The sequence below is a fragment of the Adiantum capillus-veneris genome, chromosome 17 (genome assembly GCF_014529385.1).
Source record: "Adiantum capillus-veneris isolate H3 chromosome 17, ASM1452938v2, whole genome shotgun sequence".
Taxonomy (NCBI): Eukaryota; Viridiplantae; Streptophyta; class Polypodiopsida; order Polypodiales; family Pteridaceae; genus Adiantum; species Adiantum capillus-veneris.
Genome location: NC_140947.1, coordinates 2,177,674 through 2,194,849, shown reverse-complemented (window position 1 = coordinate 2,194,849; position 17,176 = coordinate 2,177,674). Strand labels below are relative to the sequence as shown.

Genomic DNA, 17,176 nt, shown 5'->3' with positions numbered 1-17,176 from the left:
TTACATGAATAAAAGTCTTGTTGAATCTGTTTAAAGGAATAGCTATTTCAGCTGTTCCCCTGGGTTAGTTTTATCTATTTACATGTAAAATGAAGACTTGTGCATTTCATTCAGATAGATATGATGATGGATGCATTAATGTAGCGTTTTCAAATTTAAGATATTGGGGAATGCACAATGGCAATGAGGATTGATCTAAGATTCTAGAAATTGATAAATAAATCCCTGCCGCAAGTCCTTTACACCTGCTCTTGTAATTTGTCTCTTTCAAGTACAACTAGTGCCTTTTGCCTCACTGCAGCCTCATACTTCTTTTTGAGCTCTCTGATAATAGGCTCATATTGAGAAAAATGCCTTTGCAACCTCTGATGTCAAAAAGGAAAGGAGTTGCATATCAGGAAAGACTCTCCCAAAATAAACACCAGAAAAAATTTAACATTACACTAAGTTAACAACTTTGGTTGTAGTCGTCCATATTTTCCGTGGCCAGCATTTTCAAGTTACCCTATTTTGCCAGAAGATGTACTTCAAATAAGGAGGTCAGGAGGTCCAAAGCTTGTCAAGCCCGTGGAGCGTTAGGCTTTGTGGCTATAGAAATCCACCACTGCATAGCATTGTCTCTGAGAAAGCGACTGCTCGAGAGAATTTTGAATTCTTTTGTGTAATTCCTTATGAATAGATATTATTGAACTGCTGCAATTGTGAAACACAAGCGACGGTTGGGAGGTGGTGGCAAAGGAGGCGACACTGGTGGTGAAAAAACAGACAATGCAACCAAATTTAAACTCCCCCAAGAGGAATAGAAGATTATGTGGATTGTCAAGAAGAAGCTCTGGTACTGTCTGGTCCTAGCGAAGGGAAACCCTAAGGCCTCAGAGGAGGCCACATGTACTTTAGGAACTACTAGAAGCTTTGCAGCATAGGTAGATTCTGCTGAGGATGCTTCGAGAGGATGTGGCGAAGTTCATCGAGGAGGACCTGCAAGACTGGTTTGCTTGTTAGCACAGCAAACAATGGAAGCTTTGATACCACTGTAACCAATGGGCCAATTGAAAAGAGCATAATTGGAACAGACTTCAGCACTTCAAACACACACACACACACACACACACACGGTAGACACGGAGTGACAGAGTTCAACTTCCAAATGCACTGGCCCCAAAACCTTGGCACCCCTTTCATTATTTCTTTTATATTGCTCTGACAAAGGTATAACCACAGCGGAGAGCCTTCTCTGCAATCTGCAAACACTGCGATAATAGGGAGGTCTCCGAAGGCGCATATTAAGAGGCCCTAGCCCTAAAAGTATTAGATATAAAAGTTGGCGTGAAGAACAGATTTCCATAAAATCTGGAATTTTCAAACTGTTCCGTGAGTTGGGACACAATTCCCAAGACGTCCGTATAGTAAGCTACATCATCTATATTGGCCACTGGAGTTGAACCTCATCAATATGGTCCTTTCGAGCACTTTAAACAAGTCATGTTTAAGTGGATAGGCCACGTCATCACTTTGTGACAATATATCTATATCTCTATCTACATGAGAGCGCAAGTCTCGTCCAAGCAAGTTCTATATTGGGCCACTAATACTAATGTGATGTAATCCATTGACATTCCAAGTAAAAATGTGTAAATCCATATCATGAGGTAAAGAAGAAACGTGAAACCACAAAGTCATACATCAACCATAGCAACTGCTACATATAATTCAATGTAAGGTGCAGCGGAATTGAAATGGTGAAGATCTAGGTTTTACACTTCCACAAATCCTTTACTTCTTTTCCTTCTGTTAGTAATTCCATTTAGCTAAATAACGGGGTTTTTTACTTTTTTCTAAAGAGAGGGAATGAGCGAGTGCCGTAGAGATGTGTAGAGGAACAGAGAAAGACAGAGAAGAGGAGAATGACACCCGACGGGGTTTTAACCAACCCTCTCAAGAGCCCCCGACAACGTTGCCAATGTGGTATTTGCTTTAGATTACGTAAATGGAATGTACACACATGCAATACCTCAAGTGCAGACTCTAGTGGCTCGAATGATGACTGTCACCGCAGTAACTCCTGAAGACAAGGCACCTCCGGGGCTGATTTGATGCACCTTTGGATCCTTCGCGATGTGGGATTGCGGATGGCCACGAAGGGGCTGATTTGCACTCTCGATGTGAGAGGAATGAAGGGCTAGAAACGTAGATCTCGATGACGGCGATGATGGGCCGCAACGGAGCACTCGATGCCGGAGAGGGAATGGCCGAGGGGAGGCTCCATGGGCTGCCGAAGTACCGGAACACATCTGAGAAGGAATAGCGTTCGCAGATCTCGCACGCTCCCACGACGGAAGGGCTAAAAACTGAAAACGCTAGGGCTGATCTGCAGTGGAGAAAACGCTAGGGCTGAACCTGCAAAACATTAGACTACTCTGCTCCTCATGCTAGCACTAGGCAAATCTACAACTTGCTCCAAATGTCACGATTGTGACTACGTTGCAGTATTACATCTACTCCTAGTTGCAGATACGCGAAGTGCCATGCCAAGGAAAACCCCTACGCTTGGATGGTCACGACCCTTTGCTCAAGAGACGTGCCTCTTCGCAAATAGCCACACTCCTTCGACGACTGGTCACACCCCTTTGCTCTACGGGTGCGACTCTTCGTCCAATGGTTGCAGCTCTTCGCCGAAAGGATGTGTCTTTACGTCTAAAGTCATGTCTCTTCACCAAGAGACGTGTCTTTTCATTTGTGTCTCTTCGTCTCCTATATAAGGAGGAGCCTATTGTACTCAGTTTTCAAAAAGTCATGCAATCAATCAACACAGAGTCTTCTAAGTCTTGTTTCTGAGTACAGTTCAAGTTTCTTAAGTCTTAATCATGAGTTTAAGTAATTAATGAAGGATTTTCAATTAGAATCCTTACAGTGGTATCGGAGCAATTTTTTCTCAGGAGTTGCGGGTTTTGAGCCTCTCATCCTCGCCGCTACCCTCTTCACGGTCTCCCCTCCCCAAAATTTAATGGAGGAAGAAGAAAGGTGATTCCTACAAGCGATGAGTAGTGGACACATGTAACCCCTACCCGTACCCTCACCCGAATAAACACACACCCTCGGCAGACAGGAGAGCCCGTGCTTACCCGAGCTGAAATGCGATGGAAGCTGGTGAATTCCTTTGCGCCCGGGGTGTCAATCTACCAATAGTTTCACTTGAAGCAGATAAAGATTCAATCGTTTATTGGACAAAGCTCGAAGTTACAAATGACTTTGACAAAGGCACTTATCAAGTTGTAGATATGATCAGTTTCCAGTTTGGCAAAATAGGTATTGTCAATAACAGTGCCATGACATGGGACTTGATAGTTAGAGCTTTGGATGCACAAGCACAACAATACATTTCCTTCTCCCGGAGTTTCTACAATTACCCTCGGTTTTATTAAAGAGGGAGGGAATGTCACGATTGTGACTATGTTGCAATATTACATCTACTCCAAGTTGCAGATACGCGAAGTGCCATGCTAAGGAAAACCCCTACGCTTGGATGGTCACGACCCTTTGCTCAAGAGACGTGCCTCTTCGCCAAAAGCCACACTCCTTCGACGACTGGTCACACCCCTTCGCTCTACGGGTGAAACTCTTCGCCCAATGGTTGCAGCTCTTCCCCAAAAGGATGTGTCTCTAGGTCTAAAGTCATGTCTCTTCACCAGGTTTGTCTCTTCGTCTCCTATATAAGGAGCCTATTGTACTCAGTTTCAACAAGTCATTCAATCAATCTGCACAGAGTCTTCTAAGTCTTGTTTCTGAGTACAATTCAAGTTTCTTAAGTCTTAATCATGAGTTTAAGTAATTAATGAAGGATTAGCAACTAGAATCTTTACACCAAGTGAGGATCTACTGCTCCCTTTACAAGGCTGAATTGCACTTATGAATTTATTTAGGCTAGGGTAGAGCAATACGTCCAAATGATTTATTAAAGTGTCGCACATCTGCCACGCGAGAATCCGATCGACGCAGGGAATAGCTCGTTTGGATTCCTCTAACCTAGAACTGCATGGATGTCATTCCAGATGCCCACCGTAGTGTAATAACATATGTCAAAACACGTATACAAACCATTTATGCAAGAGGGTTCCAAAACTGGAAAACCGGACATGCAAGTCCTACGGACAGGCTCACAAAATTGCTGGTACTAATCCTCCTAGATTCAAGACACTCCTATCTAGGAAGAAGGAAAAAACTTTCTTCTGGAAGTCGATGAAGCATGTCCACGTGGTACATAGAGCCATGTGCACATTACTTAAGGTGAGCTATTGGTACCAGACTCCATGCACGCCATAAGATGGTCTCGGATGAGGTTCCTTCTAGATGATGTCCTCCACGACGACTTTTGAGAGAGAGGCTCCCTTGGGTGATGTGCAAATGTCCAAAACACAAGGATAGTGATGATACATCTACTCGCAAACAATAGACTACCTCTTGGATCAACGATGCCCTTATTGGTTACCGGCCAGCAATAACCTGTGCTGCCCCACCTCAAATGGTGTAAACCAAACTGCAACCGGATAGATGCTCGTAGAGCGAATGGCTGGATATGCAAACGCCGATGTCCACGAAGGTTACTGGCCAGCCTATGCTACCCATTTGTCGGAAGATTGGCGAGAGCAACGCCGAATGGGAGATGAAGATGGATGTCTTTTGGAAGGCCCACAAACCATAGCAAGTCCTCGGTATAATGTCTCATGAACCGCCAAGTAACTCCACAAAGATAGAGTCTCCTCTTGGGGCTTCGACTGGATTGCCGTATATGGAAGCTCTAGATGAATCCTCGTCTCTGCAACGTGGCTACGAATGTAGGCTGAAGATGTCTGCAAACTCCCGCGGTGATTGCCTTGGATTGGAACCCCTTGGCTCCGGATTGATGGCTACCGATTGCTAAGAAGATGCAGATGGTGTGGACTTGATGTGCTGCCAAAGATATGTACAGATTGATGACGATGTAATGCCTCTTCTGGAATGATGGAATTCTCCAAGCAGATGGAGAGATGGTTGTTCAAGCAATGCCAATACTCCAAAGCTAATAGGTTGATCTGGATAACGCCTTCCTTTGTCGTCATAGGCCGCTAACAAATCCTGATACTCGCAATCAATATCTTCATGTTTCCAATGCATGTCTTCAATGATGCGATCTGTCATGTCGAAGAAGTTCATGCTAGGATTTCATTATGTCCAAGTGGTTGAGCTCACACACCAAGTCAACTACTCTCTCGTAGGCGCACCACAATTGTAACCCCCGGTATGCAACGTTTGCATTTCCTGTGCTCTAGGCGCACGATCCTACGAACAATGGCAAGTCCTGCAATTCCCCGAGTGAGAGAAGCGTCCTTGGGCGAACACTACAACACACTCAAACACGAGATGAAAAAAACAACGGATTAGTGCAAAATCTTCAAAACTCCGATACCAATGTCAGATGCAGCGGAATTGAAAGGGTTAAGATCTAGGTTTTACACTTCCACAAATCCTTTACTTCTTTTCATTGCGTTAGTAATTTCTTTTAGCTTGAATGATGGTTCCTTTTACTTTTCCTTGAAGACAAGGAATGAGAGAGTGTCCTAGAGATGTGTAGAGGGAGAAAGAAAGAGAGAGAAGAGGAGAATGACACCCGATGGGGTCCCAACCAACCCTCTCAAGGGCCCCCGACACCGTTGCCCATGTGGTACTTGCTTTAGATTGCATAAATGGAATGTATACACATGCAATACCTCAAGTGCAGACTCGAATGATGATTGTCACTGCTAAAACCGGCCCGTAGGGCGGTGGGCGTTGGCTTTCACCCGAAATTTATTTACTTTAGACACACACAGAGAGAACGTGCAAAGGAAACCTGTGACGGAAATTAACACTTAAGCACACACACGGCTCGCAAGCTAGAATGCCCGAGCAGACGCCGACAACCTGTAGGCCCCAAAATTGGCGCCTCTTTCGGTATTTCTTTATTCTTTGAGAGGGTAAATTACGAGTAGAGTCCTGGGAATCCTTTACCTGTATCCACCTAGATACCAACCAAATTTCGGCAGCATAACAGCCCCAAAACTTGCGTGAAACCAAATCCCCTGTTGGAACTCACTTCCACTGGCATAAACCCTCTGATTCCTGCCCAAAAACACTAAACTCAGCATGCTGTATTTACTGGTTTTTGCCCTGTTTTCAGCCCCAAACAATCCCCTAACTATCCTCTGCTAGTGGGGCACTATTCCCAATGGTTATGGTGTCCGTATGGCTGAAAAACAGTCAATTTTCTGCGCATACACAGCTCTGAATTTGCATCTGTACGGTGAGGTTATGACCCTCACCGGTGCCTGCTTTGGAGTAGCAGTTAGCTACCCCTGTTCCTGCTCAAGGAGGCTCTTGCCTCAGCACAAAAGCATGAAACCACACAGCTGTACATCAGTCAAATGAAGAGCCCTCTTGTGGGACATCACATAACTGCACGTAGGGGGGAGAGAGAGCAGTGTGTAGCGTGCAGGGCATCACTCCTAGCACCACACAGTACATGGGAGAAAAAGAAAGCACTCCATAGCTCTTAACCTATGACAAAATGCAAATGAGGCCTCTTCCCAGCTTAAAATTCAGCGCCACTTCTTCTGCATGAGGCAATTGCACAGAAATGTGCCACTTGGCGCATTTACAAGCTTTTTCCCATTTTGGGTTTGCCGCCTAAAAATCTCCCGACTGGTTGCTCAGTTGACTTTGCGGCTGAGTTGTAAAATGTTCCCCTAGTCATACCGGAGGTAATGACGCGAACACATTTCAAGGCCCAAAATAGCAGTTCCCTAAATTTTAGGAAATGATTCCGTTGGGCTCCCAATGGTCACCTGACCATCTATCCTCATTGGGACCGCATCCAAAAGTGCAATGTGGCCCAACTGTCAGATACTTTCTGTTGGTAGTCCCACCTTGACTTTATGCCTTTATTGAGTTCACCTCCTAATATCCACCAACTTGCTAAGTGCGACGGGGGGACCTACACGGAGCCTAGACATCCTCTTACTATACGAATTCCAGTGCCGATCAGCTTCCTGTCTACAAGTGAAACTACCGTTCACATTGGGCATACAATGTCCGACCATGGGTCTCAAAAATAAAACAAAAATCATTGGAAAGAAACCAACAACTAAGGTTAGCAGTTGCCACGTCCTCGTGACATAGTTAACAGCGGCCACGTCCTCGTGACAACTGCGGTAACCCCTCAAGACGAGGCACCTCCGAGATTTGATGCACTTTTGAATCCTTTGCGATGTCGGATTGCGGATGGCCATCAAGGAGCTGATTTGCACTCCCGATGTGAGAGGAATGAAGGGCTGAAAACACAGATCTCGATGACGGCAATGATGGCAGCAATGGAGCACTCGATGTCGGTGAGGCAATGGCCAAAGGGAGGCTTAATGGGCTGCCGAAGTACCAGAATCCATCTGAGAAGGACTAGCGCTTGCAGATCTCGCACGCTCCCACGACGGAAGGGCTGAAAATTGAAAACGCTAGGGCTGATATGCAGTGGAGAAAACGCTAGGGCTGAAACCTGCAAAATGATAGGCTGCCCTGCTCCTCATGCTAGCGATAGGCAAATCTGCAACTTACTCTACTGCTCCCTTTATGGGGCTGAAATTGCACTTATGAATTTATTTAGGCTTAGGTAGCGCAATCCGTCCACCACACCCAACAAATAAATCATTAAAATGGTTTATTAAAAAGTTAGGCCAAGGGGGGTCGATTTGGGTGAAAATCTCGCACATCTACCACCCGGGAATCTGATTGACGCGGGGAATGGCTTGTTGGATTCCTCTAACCTAGGACTGTATGGATGCCATTCCAGATGCCCACCAGTGTAATAACATCTGTCAAAACACGTATACAAACCATTTATGCAAGAGGGTTCCAGAGCTAGATAACTGAAACAAACAGGAGGAATGGATCTCCCAACTACACGGACCGCCTACAAATAGGCATCGGACGATAACACCTGGCCTCACCTCCTCAAGGTGACCTCGCACACTCCTAGCCTCGCGGGCTAACCACTGGCACTCTGCCAGTGGGGTTCGACAACTCCAAATGAAGCCTTGGCCTCCCTTTTATTATAATGGCCGGTTCACACTACAGCTGTCCGGACACTGGACGCCCATCCCGACGGCGTCTGGGCTAGATCCCCTCTCTTGTGAACGAGACATAACATACTTCCCCCCTTAAGAACCATTAATGTCCTCATCAATGAAGTGGGGATACTGAGCTTTCAAAGCTCTAACTGGTTTCCAAGTAGCAAACCTTTCAGATTGACCCTTCCATTTAATTAAGTACTCGTCACGATGATCAAAAACTACCTTTGGTTCTCGAGGAATATACTCAGTTTGCATATCTTGCCATACATTTTCCTCGATAGGCACAACAACGTCGGCTTCGCCCAATTTTTCTTTAAGGCGGCTGACATGAAACACTGGGTGTACACTAACATCCGAAGGAAGAGCGAGTTTATAGGCAACTTGGCCAATTTTCTTTGTGACCAAGAATGGACCACAATATCTAGTTGAAAGCTTATAATGCTTTCCCGTTCGCATGGTCTTGGAATCCTTGGGTATCTTCAGATAGACCATTGTCCCACCTCTAGAGTCCTGGGAGATCTCTTTTGGTAAGCATAAGTAGTGACTCGATCTCGGGCTGTTCTTATACTATCCTTAGCCAGTTCGAGCATTTCTTGCATGTTATACAGGAAATCACAAGCTTGGCGTTCCTTGACTTTCTCTAAGCCAATAGCAATCACGGATTTAGGCTCAAATCCTTACATCAGCATGAACGAGCTAAATCCAGTAGCAGAATGCTTACTACTATTATAGGCAAACTCTAATTGTGAAAGATACCTTTCCCAATCAGACTGCCTATGAGAGACAGGCTCGCAACATGTCCTCTAACGTCTGATTCATCCTCTCAGTTTGTTCATCGGACTCAAGATGGTCAGAAGATGATATACTCAACTTCGTCTAAAGATGAGCAAACACATCTCGCCAAAATCCGCCAGTGAATTTAGTATCTCGATCATTGACAAGACCATACAGCTTATAAAGCTGATCGACAAATAAAACCGCCAACCCATGGCTTTTTACTGTCACCTTCGTTGGTATGAATTTCGCCATTTTTGTGAGATAACTGACCACAACCCAAATGGCGTCATTGTCTCGACTAGTATTTGGCAAACCAGCGATGAAGTCCATGGAAATACTCTACCACTTGGCATCTAAGATTTCCAATGAATGTAGCAGGCTAGCTTCCTTAAGGTGCTCTGCCTTATTGACTTGACACTGAGTGCATCTCTTCACATAGCTCCCTATGTAAGAGCGCATCCGCAGCCAATAGAAATATCGCTTGACCAAAGCCAAAGATCTCTGGATGTTCGAACAATAGTCCACCTCTAATGGAATATTGTCGATGTCTCGTCTCTCTGACACGACTCACTTGGGTCTCCGGACCACCCAAGCCTGTACACGAGTCATGCATCTTGCCAAAATAGCCATCGGAAAGGCATAGCCCTCGGAGAGAGAGAGAGAGAGAGAGAGAAATCCGTCAAGATTTCAGCCATAGACAAGGCATTAATTTCAGGAATCTTGCTGAGTGCATCGACAACTCGATTGCTGGATCCTTTCTTGTAACGAATCTCAAAGTCAAACTCTTGCATAAGTTCAACCCATCTAGCCTTCCGGCCTTTGAGGTCACCCTGATCACAAACATAGCACAAGGAGTGATGATCTGTCCATGCAACAAACGTAGAGCCATACAAGTAGTGTCGCCATTTCCTCAAGGCGTGAACTACGGCGTAAATCTCCTTCTCATATGTTGGATAACGCATCTCAGAGTCAAAAAGTTTCTTACTTTCAAATGCAACAGAACGTCCATCCTGGTATAATGCCGCACCAATGGCATAATCACTAGCATACGTTACAACTACAAACGGTTTGCTAGGATCCACGATGTGCAATATTGGCACAGTAGTCACCAAGTGCTTTAGTGTCTGAAAGCTCTCGTCGAGACGCTCATTCCAGACAACCGGGGGGATACCTTTCCGGTGAGGACCCAAAGTCTTCGGCCCTTTCACCCCTCCTTTTAAAAGTTGCGTAAGCGGACAAGCAACTTTAGAGTAATCCTTGATAAATTTGCGAAGAATCCTGTAAAGCCTAAAAAGGACTTTACTTGGCGCACATTCTTAAAAATGGGTCAATTTCGCACTTTATCTAACTTTTCAAGGTCGACACGAATTCCATCGCGAGTAATGATGTGACCCAAGTACAGAAGCTCTTTCTTAAAGAATTCACACTTAAAAGACTTAGCATAAAGCTTCTCAGTTCTCAGTACCTCCAAAACAGCGCGTATATGCGCTAAGTGCTCAGACAAACTTCGACATAGATCAAGATGTCATCGAGAAATACAACAACGAAGTTGCCTAGAAACGGTCTCAGCAGATCATTCATCATCTGTTGAAACGTAGCTGGAGCATTGGTCAAACCAAAAGGCAAGACCAAAAACGTCTCTAGTGCCGTATTCTCTTCTCTCTCAGTCTCATACACTTTTACGCACAATGTCCATTCACTTGTTTGTGATCATTGCACTCTCTCATTAAGGACGGAAGGCTCTATCTTCCATAAGAACAAAAAGGAACCTTGAGCACAGCTTGGAGCACTCATCTTGAGCAAAGTTCAAACATTCATTCTGTTGCACCTTACATTGGTATCAGAGCTTTGGCAGTGTTCTGTATCACTCAAGGAAAGAAACACAAGAATTACAAGAATTTTTTTGCTTGTTGAGGTCGCACGTAACCCAAGTTCTCTTGGGCGTGTTGATTCTTAATCGTGTTTTTGAAGAGTGACAGGAAACCCAAGAAAGAAGGGCTTGTCCAACCTCCCCTTGTGCCTCTTTTCACTCATTGAGAGCGGACCGTGCACTTAGCGGCCGGCCAATTGACGTGAGGTGGGAAAAAGCAACCTTGGTGTGACCGCAGGCCGCCAAGGGGTGCGCCCGCGGAAAGGGGTGAAGAGAAGATCCTTCTCGAACACAGATTGCAAGCGAAAGAAGAACCTCAAGACCCTCAAGAACTCAAGACCCTCAAGAACCCAAGACCCACAAGAACTCAAGTTCCTCGTGAACTTAAGAAGCCAAGAACCCCAAGAACCCAAGTTCCTCGTGAACTTAAGAACCCAAGACTTCAGTGTATGGTCATCACTCAAAGCGGAATGGATATTTCGCTTGGAGGTAATGAGCATGAGAGAGGCGAAGAACAATTTTCCCCACCAGGAGGTTTTTCCGACCCTCCCCCTTCCACATCTACATTAAGGATTGCACTAACTCCTACGGAGGCTTTAGACCAAATGTTTATGGAAAGGAAGTTAGAACGCGAAGCAAGACATGCAAAAAGAAAAGCAGAAATGGATCGTAGACACGCAGAAAGCAAAGCAGAAAGAGAAGCAGAAAGAAAGGCAACCAAAGCAAGACAAGAACAGAGCGACCGACACATGCAAGAGTTCTTGCGACTCTTTTCTCAAGTGCAGGCACAGATGCAAGAGATTCAGGAGACGGACTCTCTCAGTCTCTTCTTCTCCCAAGCATGACACACATGATTTGCATGATTATGAGAAGCATGATGAATTGAATGATAATGATGAGCATGATGATTTGAAGGCCAATGATTTGCATGATGATTTGAATGACAATGATAAGCATGATGATTTGGATGTTAATGATTTGCATGATCAAGATGTGATTTCTCACAAGCATGATGATTTGCATGAAGATGACGTGATTGTTCGCAAGGATGATGAGTTAGTTGATGCTTTTTCTAGCGAAGCTAATCTCGTTGTAGATTCGTTCAATCACGAAGGATCGATCTTGGCTCTCGAGCCTAGGTCCAAAGAACCCCCCCCCCCCCCCAAGTATTCTGTTTTCGCATGATTAGTACACACGCATTGTTCCAGTGTTTCATTTGTGATCGTTTCTTGTATTTTAGTCACCGTCTTTATGTGATTCCTTTTCCTACGCATGACATATTGTCCGTTGAGCACGTTTCGCTCATGAATGAGCACGGATGTATGCGGATTATTCATGAAAAGCTGAAAAGTATGCATTCAAGGAAGTAACATTCCATGTCTCTTCCTTGGCACGACACAGTTGTAGCAGGAGCACAAGAAAGATTGAGCACCAAGCATGGGCATTTCCGTTGTGAATTGCCACAGTTGATTGATTTAGATCAGAAAGACAAGATTCGATCTTATTGTTTGCGTGTGTGTGGTGTGAACGGTTTGGCAGTCCGTCTATTTGTTCATCTACATTGCATGCACAGTCTTTTAGGAAGACGAGATTTTTTCCAGTCACTTTACATGGAATAGGTATGTTTATGTTTTTGTGTTGGAAGTGGTTTCAGGAATACCTACGTCCATAGACAAAGTTGAAGCATTAAAGGAGCTACAGAAGGCTTTGTGTCGTTTTCGGCGCGGCCCAAAGAAGCAATCGTTGCAGACCTTTATGAAGTTCAAGTATCGCATGACCCACACATCAGAGTGGGCCGGCAAAGAGTCCTTTCCAGGATTCCGGATGTTATTGGCAATCTCCCTCGACGCCATACAGTTCGGTACCAGTACCTTACTTTGAAAAGGAGGGGATGTCACGCGACACATCCAACCCTATGTATCCGTGGACAAGCTACAACATGATCAGGGTTCAGTTCAGTCCAGTCAGTCTAGATTAGAAGTGTTCTGGCACTTTTTGTGAGTCTGTCGCAGACCATGCATGCCCAGACACTTAATGTAGATCCATATCCTCTGGTTGCACACAGCATGATCATAAGCATTCCCATCAGAATCGTTCAGGGGAATTTTTCAGTGCATTTAGCCTATTTTCCCTATTTTTGACATTTTTCACTTATTATTCTTAAGTGACTTTTGTTGGAAAGTAGGTAGGGCAAATTGAGTAAGTTTGTATATAAGCAAACCTAGACTAGCACTAATTGGCAGAAGAGGGAGCAGGAGCACCTTGCTCAACAGGCAACTTCTCAGCAAGACCAACCCCCAAGACAACTCTGGCGTTTTTGCTCCACAACAACCACCTAGCATTTTTGGACCAGATCAGCTAGCGTTTTTGCTCTTGCAGATCCCTGAGGACAGAAGAAGTGCATTGGATGTCCATGGATAAGAAGAGATATCTCGCCATAAGGCATCCCTTTGTCCAGAAGCTGTATATGCATACAAACCTCCAATTTCATAAATTTGACCATTCAACAAGCAGTTCACAATCATCCAACGACCCCTCGGATCATTCCTCACCAGAACTGGTTGCAGCTCATGCCTAACCAATATCATTACTCGAGAGTAATGGTGCAAACCAGCATACGCAATCCAAATAAGAGCACTGGCCAGCAAACTCGTGCTGATTATGTTCTTGCAATATTACGATATCAGCTCTACATGTATTTACATAATGCCATTTATCAAGGTTACATAACCCACGCACATTATATGAGATGCATCTAATGCGATCCTGCATAAGCGATCATATGCACAAAGGCAAGAGAAGAGGAGGAACTACATAGACGTACCCATGTGCACGTCTTCTTCCACCAACACACACGCACGCACATCATGAATGCTAGTCTCATTAATCCACCCTAACCCTGACCATACAACATCATCATCGTCCAAGAGACATTGAATGGATAAGAAGGGCACACATGCCCACGTTTGCGACTGGAATCAGTACCTTAACATCCACAATAAGCTTATTCTTCTCTTGCGCAATCCGTCTGTGATGCATTCGATGAATGTTTCTCTCTTTTCTTAGCTTCTCCAACATCTCCTGCCTGCACCTGCAACCTGGAACAGACTTGTGAGAATGACTTGTGCCACGAACAAGAAAAATCTCATCAGACAGAGAGAACCAACATAGCAAGCAATGTGACACCACTAGTTAATTCAAATTAGCTCCTTGTAAGAATACAAAAACTTTAAACCACTTTAAGGATAATCGCTGCATTGAGAACAAGTCTGATTACATGCAAGTAACTTGTAACCCTAGACGAATTTAGCAAAAGCCCAATCTCCTCTTCACTAGATATGGCATCAGATCACAAAAGAGGAGGTTTCAGGTTCGAGACCCTAGAATAAACATCAATTTCTCAATGTGCAAAATTTCACATTAACCTCATCTGCATGTTTTAGAAGCACTTCCATAGTGTGGATAGTATTGAACTGTATCTCATCACTAATACAACGAGCCATATCTTCTCTGAATAATTCTTGTGATTTCGCTACAGTTTTCCATCATTAACTTTTGGCCATTGTCCAAGCTAGGTCCCATTCTAATGCTTCAACATGAACAGATAGGAAATAATAATTAGGAAATCATTCAGCAATTACTGAACAAGCCCACTTACCCACATCGTTCAATCATAAATAGCTGCTGCATTTAACCATAAAACTTCTCATAGTTTCTCTTCAGACTTGCCAATTCAGACTTAGGGCAGAGATTTATCAGGGTGTATACTCATGAACTATCATAGCAAGGGCTTACTGGGCGAGATAGTTTGCCTGTTGAAGTTGTTGTTGTAAACTCTGTAACACTTCTTCCAAATGCATACTCCTAGTGTACTCATCAGGAAGATCACCCAACTGACTATCCAATAATTTGCCACTCTGTTTCAGTTCAAACCACTCTGTCTGGACTAACAAAAAAACATAAATTTTCAAAACACACAAATTAAATAGGTGAGAAAACTAGATCAAGCATCCGTCGCTGGAAAACATTACCTCAAACACATTCAAGGTCTTTGTGCAGCCCAATCTGACTAAGAAATTCCGGAAAAAATCATCTATCACCTCTGGTTTTTTTGAGATCCCCTTGTGGTCCTCTACAAGGGTTTGTTTTGAAATCTTGTCTTTGTCTACACCAAGATTGAAATCAATTTAGACGCTTGAAAAGGTTCTCTAGTTACCCATATAAAGATATAATATCAGAAGCAAAAGAATAGCATTAATACAGACTTTCCAAAGGTATCTACACCCATGATATGATGCACACGTTATAATTGGACCAGGACAAAAGTATAAATTACCCAATAAGAAAGAAAGCCTTTGCAAAGATCTGATTGTAGCATCAAGATCTTCAGATTGAGCATCGTCTTCTTCAGAATCACTGGGAATCTGAACTTCTTCCTCATAAGTATAATCAGCTTGCAATTCATCTGCACAAAGAAAATCCATTCAAACCAAGGTATGCTGCTAAATTAATCAGTAGTGATCCCACCTCTTTGCCCCTGCCGATATGCAAAAAAATTATATTTTGAAATAAAATATCTTTGTATTGAACTCACGTGATAGGTACAAATATTTTAAGTGACCTACCCTGGGTAGTGCAACAATGCTATATCTTAAACACAGGCCACCAGCTTAGATTTCCTCACTCTTTCTTGCAACTTCTTTCTTAGCCCAATTACTTTTACCCTACCATTCATGGCAAAGGTTCATCTCTGAACTTCCGGCCTTTCCCTAGGTGCAAGACCAGGGAGGTGAGTGACAAAGAAGCTCTAGATAAGTGATCAGCCATTGAAAACTGCGATTCCCTTAACTGTTTTACTGAGCTAGTATGTTTGTTGTGGGTGGTATCCTGGAAGATTGTGTCATAAGGGGCCACCCCATACACCCTCCAGATTACTCAAATACCTCTTGTTCAGGGCAGAGCTGACAGCTTCCAGCTTTACAACCGACTGCAGCCCCTAACCCCCCCCTTCCCCACTCCCACACTTTTCCATCTGCCAATATGGTTGGCGTAGGGGGCTGTCTATAAGTTCTGTAAGTAAGAAAGGCAAAATAATTGATGAATGTCTCTTTAAGGTCAAAATGACCCATGGGATCAGAAAAAGGTACAACAAATGACAATAAACTCTTTCATTTAGTGTCACAATATTGAAGCATCATCCCAACAAAAATAGCTAGAGTAGAAAAGAAGAAGCTCTTGGATGACTCTGGAGCTGTATGCTACAACTGGCATGTCGTTGGGAGTAATCTCCACTCAGCACAATATTACCATCAAGAGGTGCCTCAAGAGGGAGAAACGGTTGAGTCATCATGCACTGCTCCTCAAAGCTGCCATGATAAGGGAGCTGTACTTGTAGGTGTGGTCCTCATTTCTTGTTGGCCTTACATGGCTACATCCAGTTTGGGTGGCTAAGTCTTGTACATCATTGTAATTCATGGACATATAGCTTCACCAAAATGTGTGAATGTGTGTGTGTGTGTGTGTGTGTGCGTGCGTGCGTGCGTGCGTGTGTGTGTGTTGCACGCGCACATGCATTCTGGTGGTAGTGGTGGTTTCTTTTTGGTTGAAGAGGGCCGAATGGTTAACCTCTTGAGAGCTCCATTCTTCAAAAGGCGGCCTCCAATCTGAAACGGTGACTGTAGAGGCACATGCTGGACATCATTCTTTTCAGTAAGGATCTTCTTCGCAACCAGTAAGAAACTACAAAAGCAAAAAAGAAAACTTCAGGGCTCTCTCTCTCTCTCTCTCTCTCTCTCTCTCTCTCTCTCTCTCAAAAGAAGGGGCTTGGCACCCTTTTATACTACATAATCAAATTACAGGCCCGAAGGCATTACATTTGCCTGTAAGCACACAAAATATAACGGATTTGATACTAAAAAACCCCTAAGATATTCAATAACCACAAACTATATGTGAAAAACTACCAGTGATAATGGTTACAAAAGATGGGTGATACTACAAAAGCTAGGAGCAAGGGAGTAGAGAAGAAAGTAGCAGAGAGCTGAATCAAAAACAGGCCACCCAAACTTCGACGAGGCCGCTGCAAACTCCACCGAAGAATCTCGAACATCCAACTTGGGTCTCCAAGGCCATGAAGTACAACGCATCCCAACAAAAGAAACATCACCATTGAAAAGAGACTCTGCACCAAATATTTATTGGGGAGAAATCCTCTAGCAATCCTTGGCATTGATCAACCAGCCTATGGCCTCTTCAACCTGCAAATACAACAAGCCGAAGACGAGGCTAAAACCGCCCTTCCCTACGCAACCCGTAGCCTCTTCAACCAGGCTATGGCCTCTTCAACCTGCAAATACAACAAGCCGAAGACGAGGCTGAAACCGCCCTTCCCTAC

General features: G+C 44.1%; 1 protein-coding gene across 5 annotated transcripts in view; it reads right to left on the bottom strand.

The window, feature by feature from the left end:
* LOC147436718 (flagellar WD repeat-containing protein Pf20-like) overlaps positions 1 to 17,176 on the bottom strand; it is a 133,826-nt gene that overhangs the window by 96,376 nt on the left and 20,274 nt on the right. Inside the window, exons 2-7 of one of the 5 annotated variants that reach the window (XM_086486159.1) lie at positions 16,408 to 16,521; positions 15,119 to 15,247; positions 14,814 to 14,947; positions 14,578 to 14,723; positions 13,768 to 13,873; positions 246 to 365 (exon numbers count right to left, since the gene is read on the bottom strand). In XM_086486159.1, the coding sequence (XP_086342285.1) occupies positions 246 to 365; positions 13,768 to 13,873; positions 14,578 to 14,723; positions 14,814 to 14,947; positions 15,119 to 15,247; positions 16,408 to 16,423 (651 nt within the window). In that variant the 5' untranslated portion in view covers positions 16,424 to 16,521. Of the gene's footprint in view, positions 1 to 245; positions 366 to 13,767; positions 13,881 to 14,577; positions 14,729 to 14,813; positions 14,948 to 15,118; positions 15,267 to 16,407; positions 16,522 to 17,176 lie in introns of those variants that run through there. The other 4 variants (XM_086486161.1, XM_086486160.1, XM_086486158.1 and 1 more) reach the window with 4 other exon arrangements.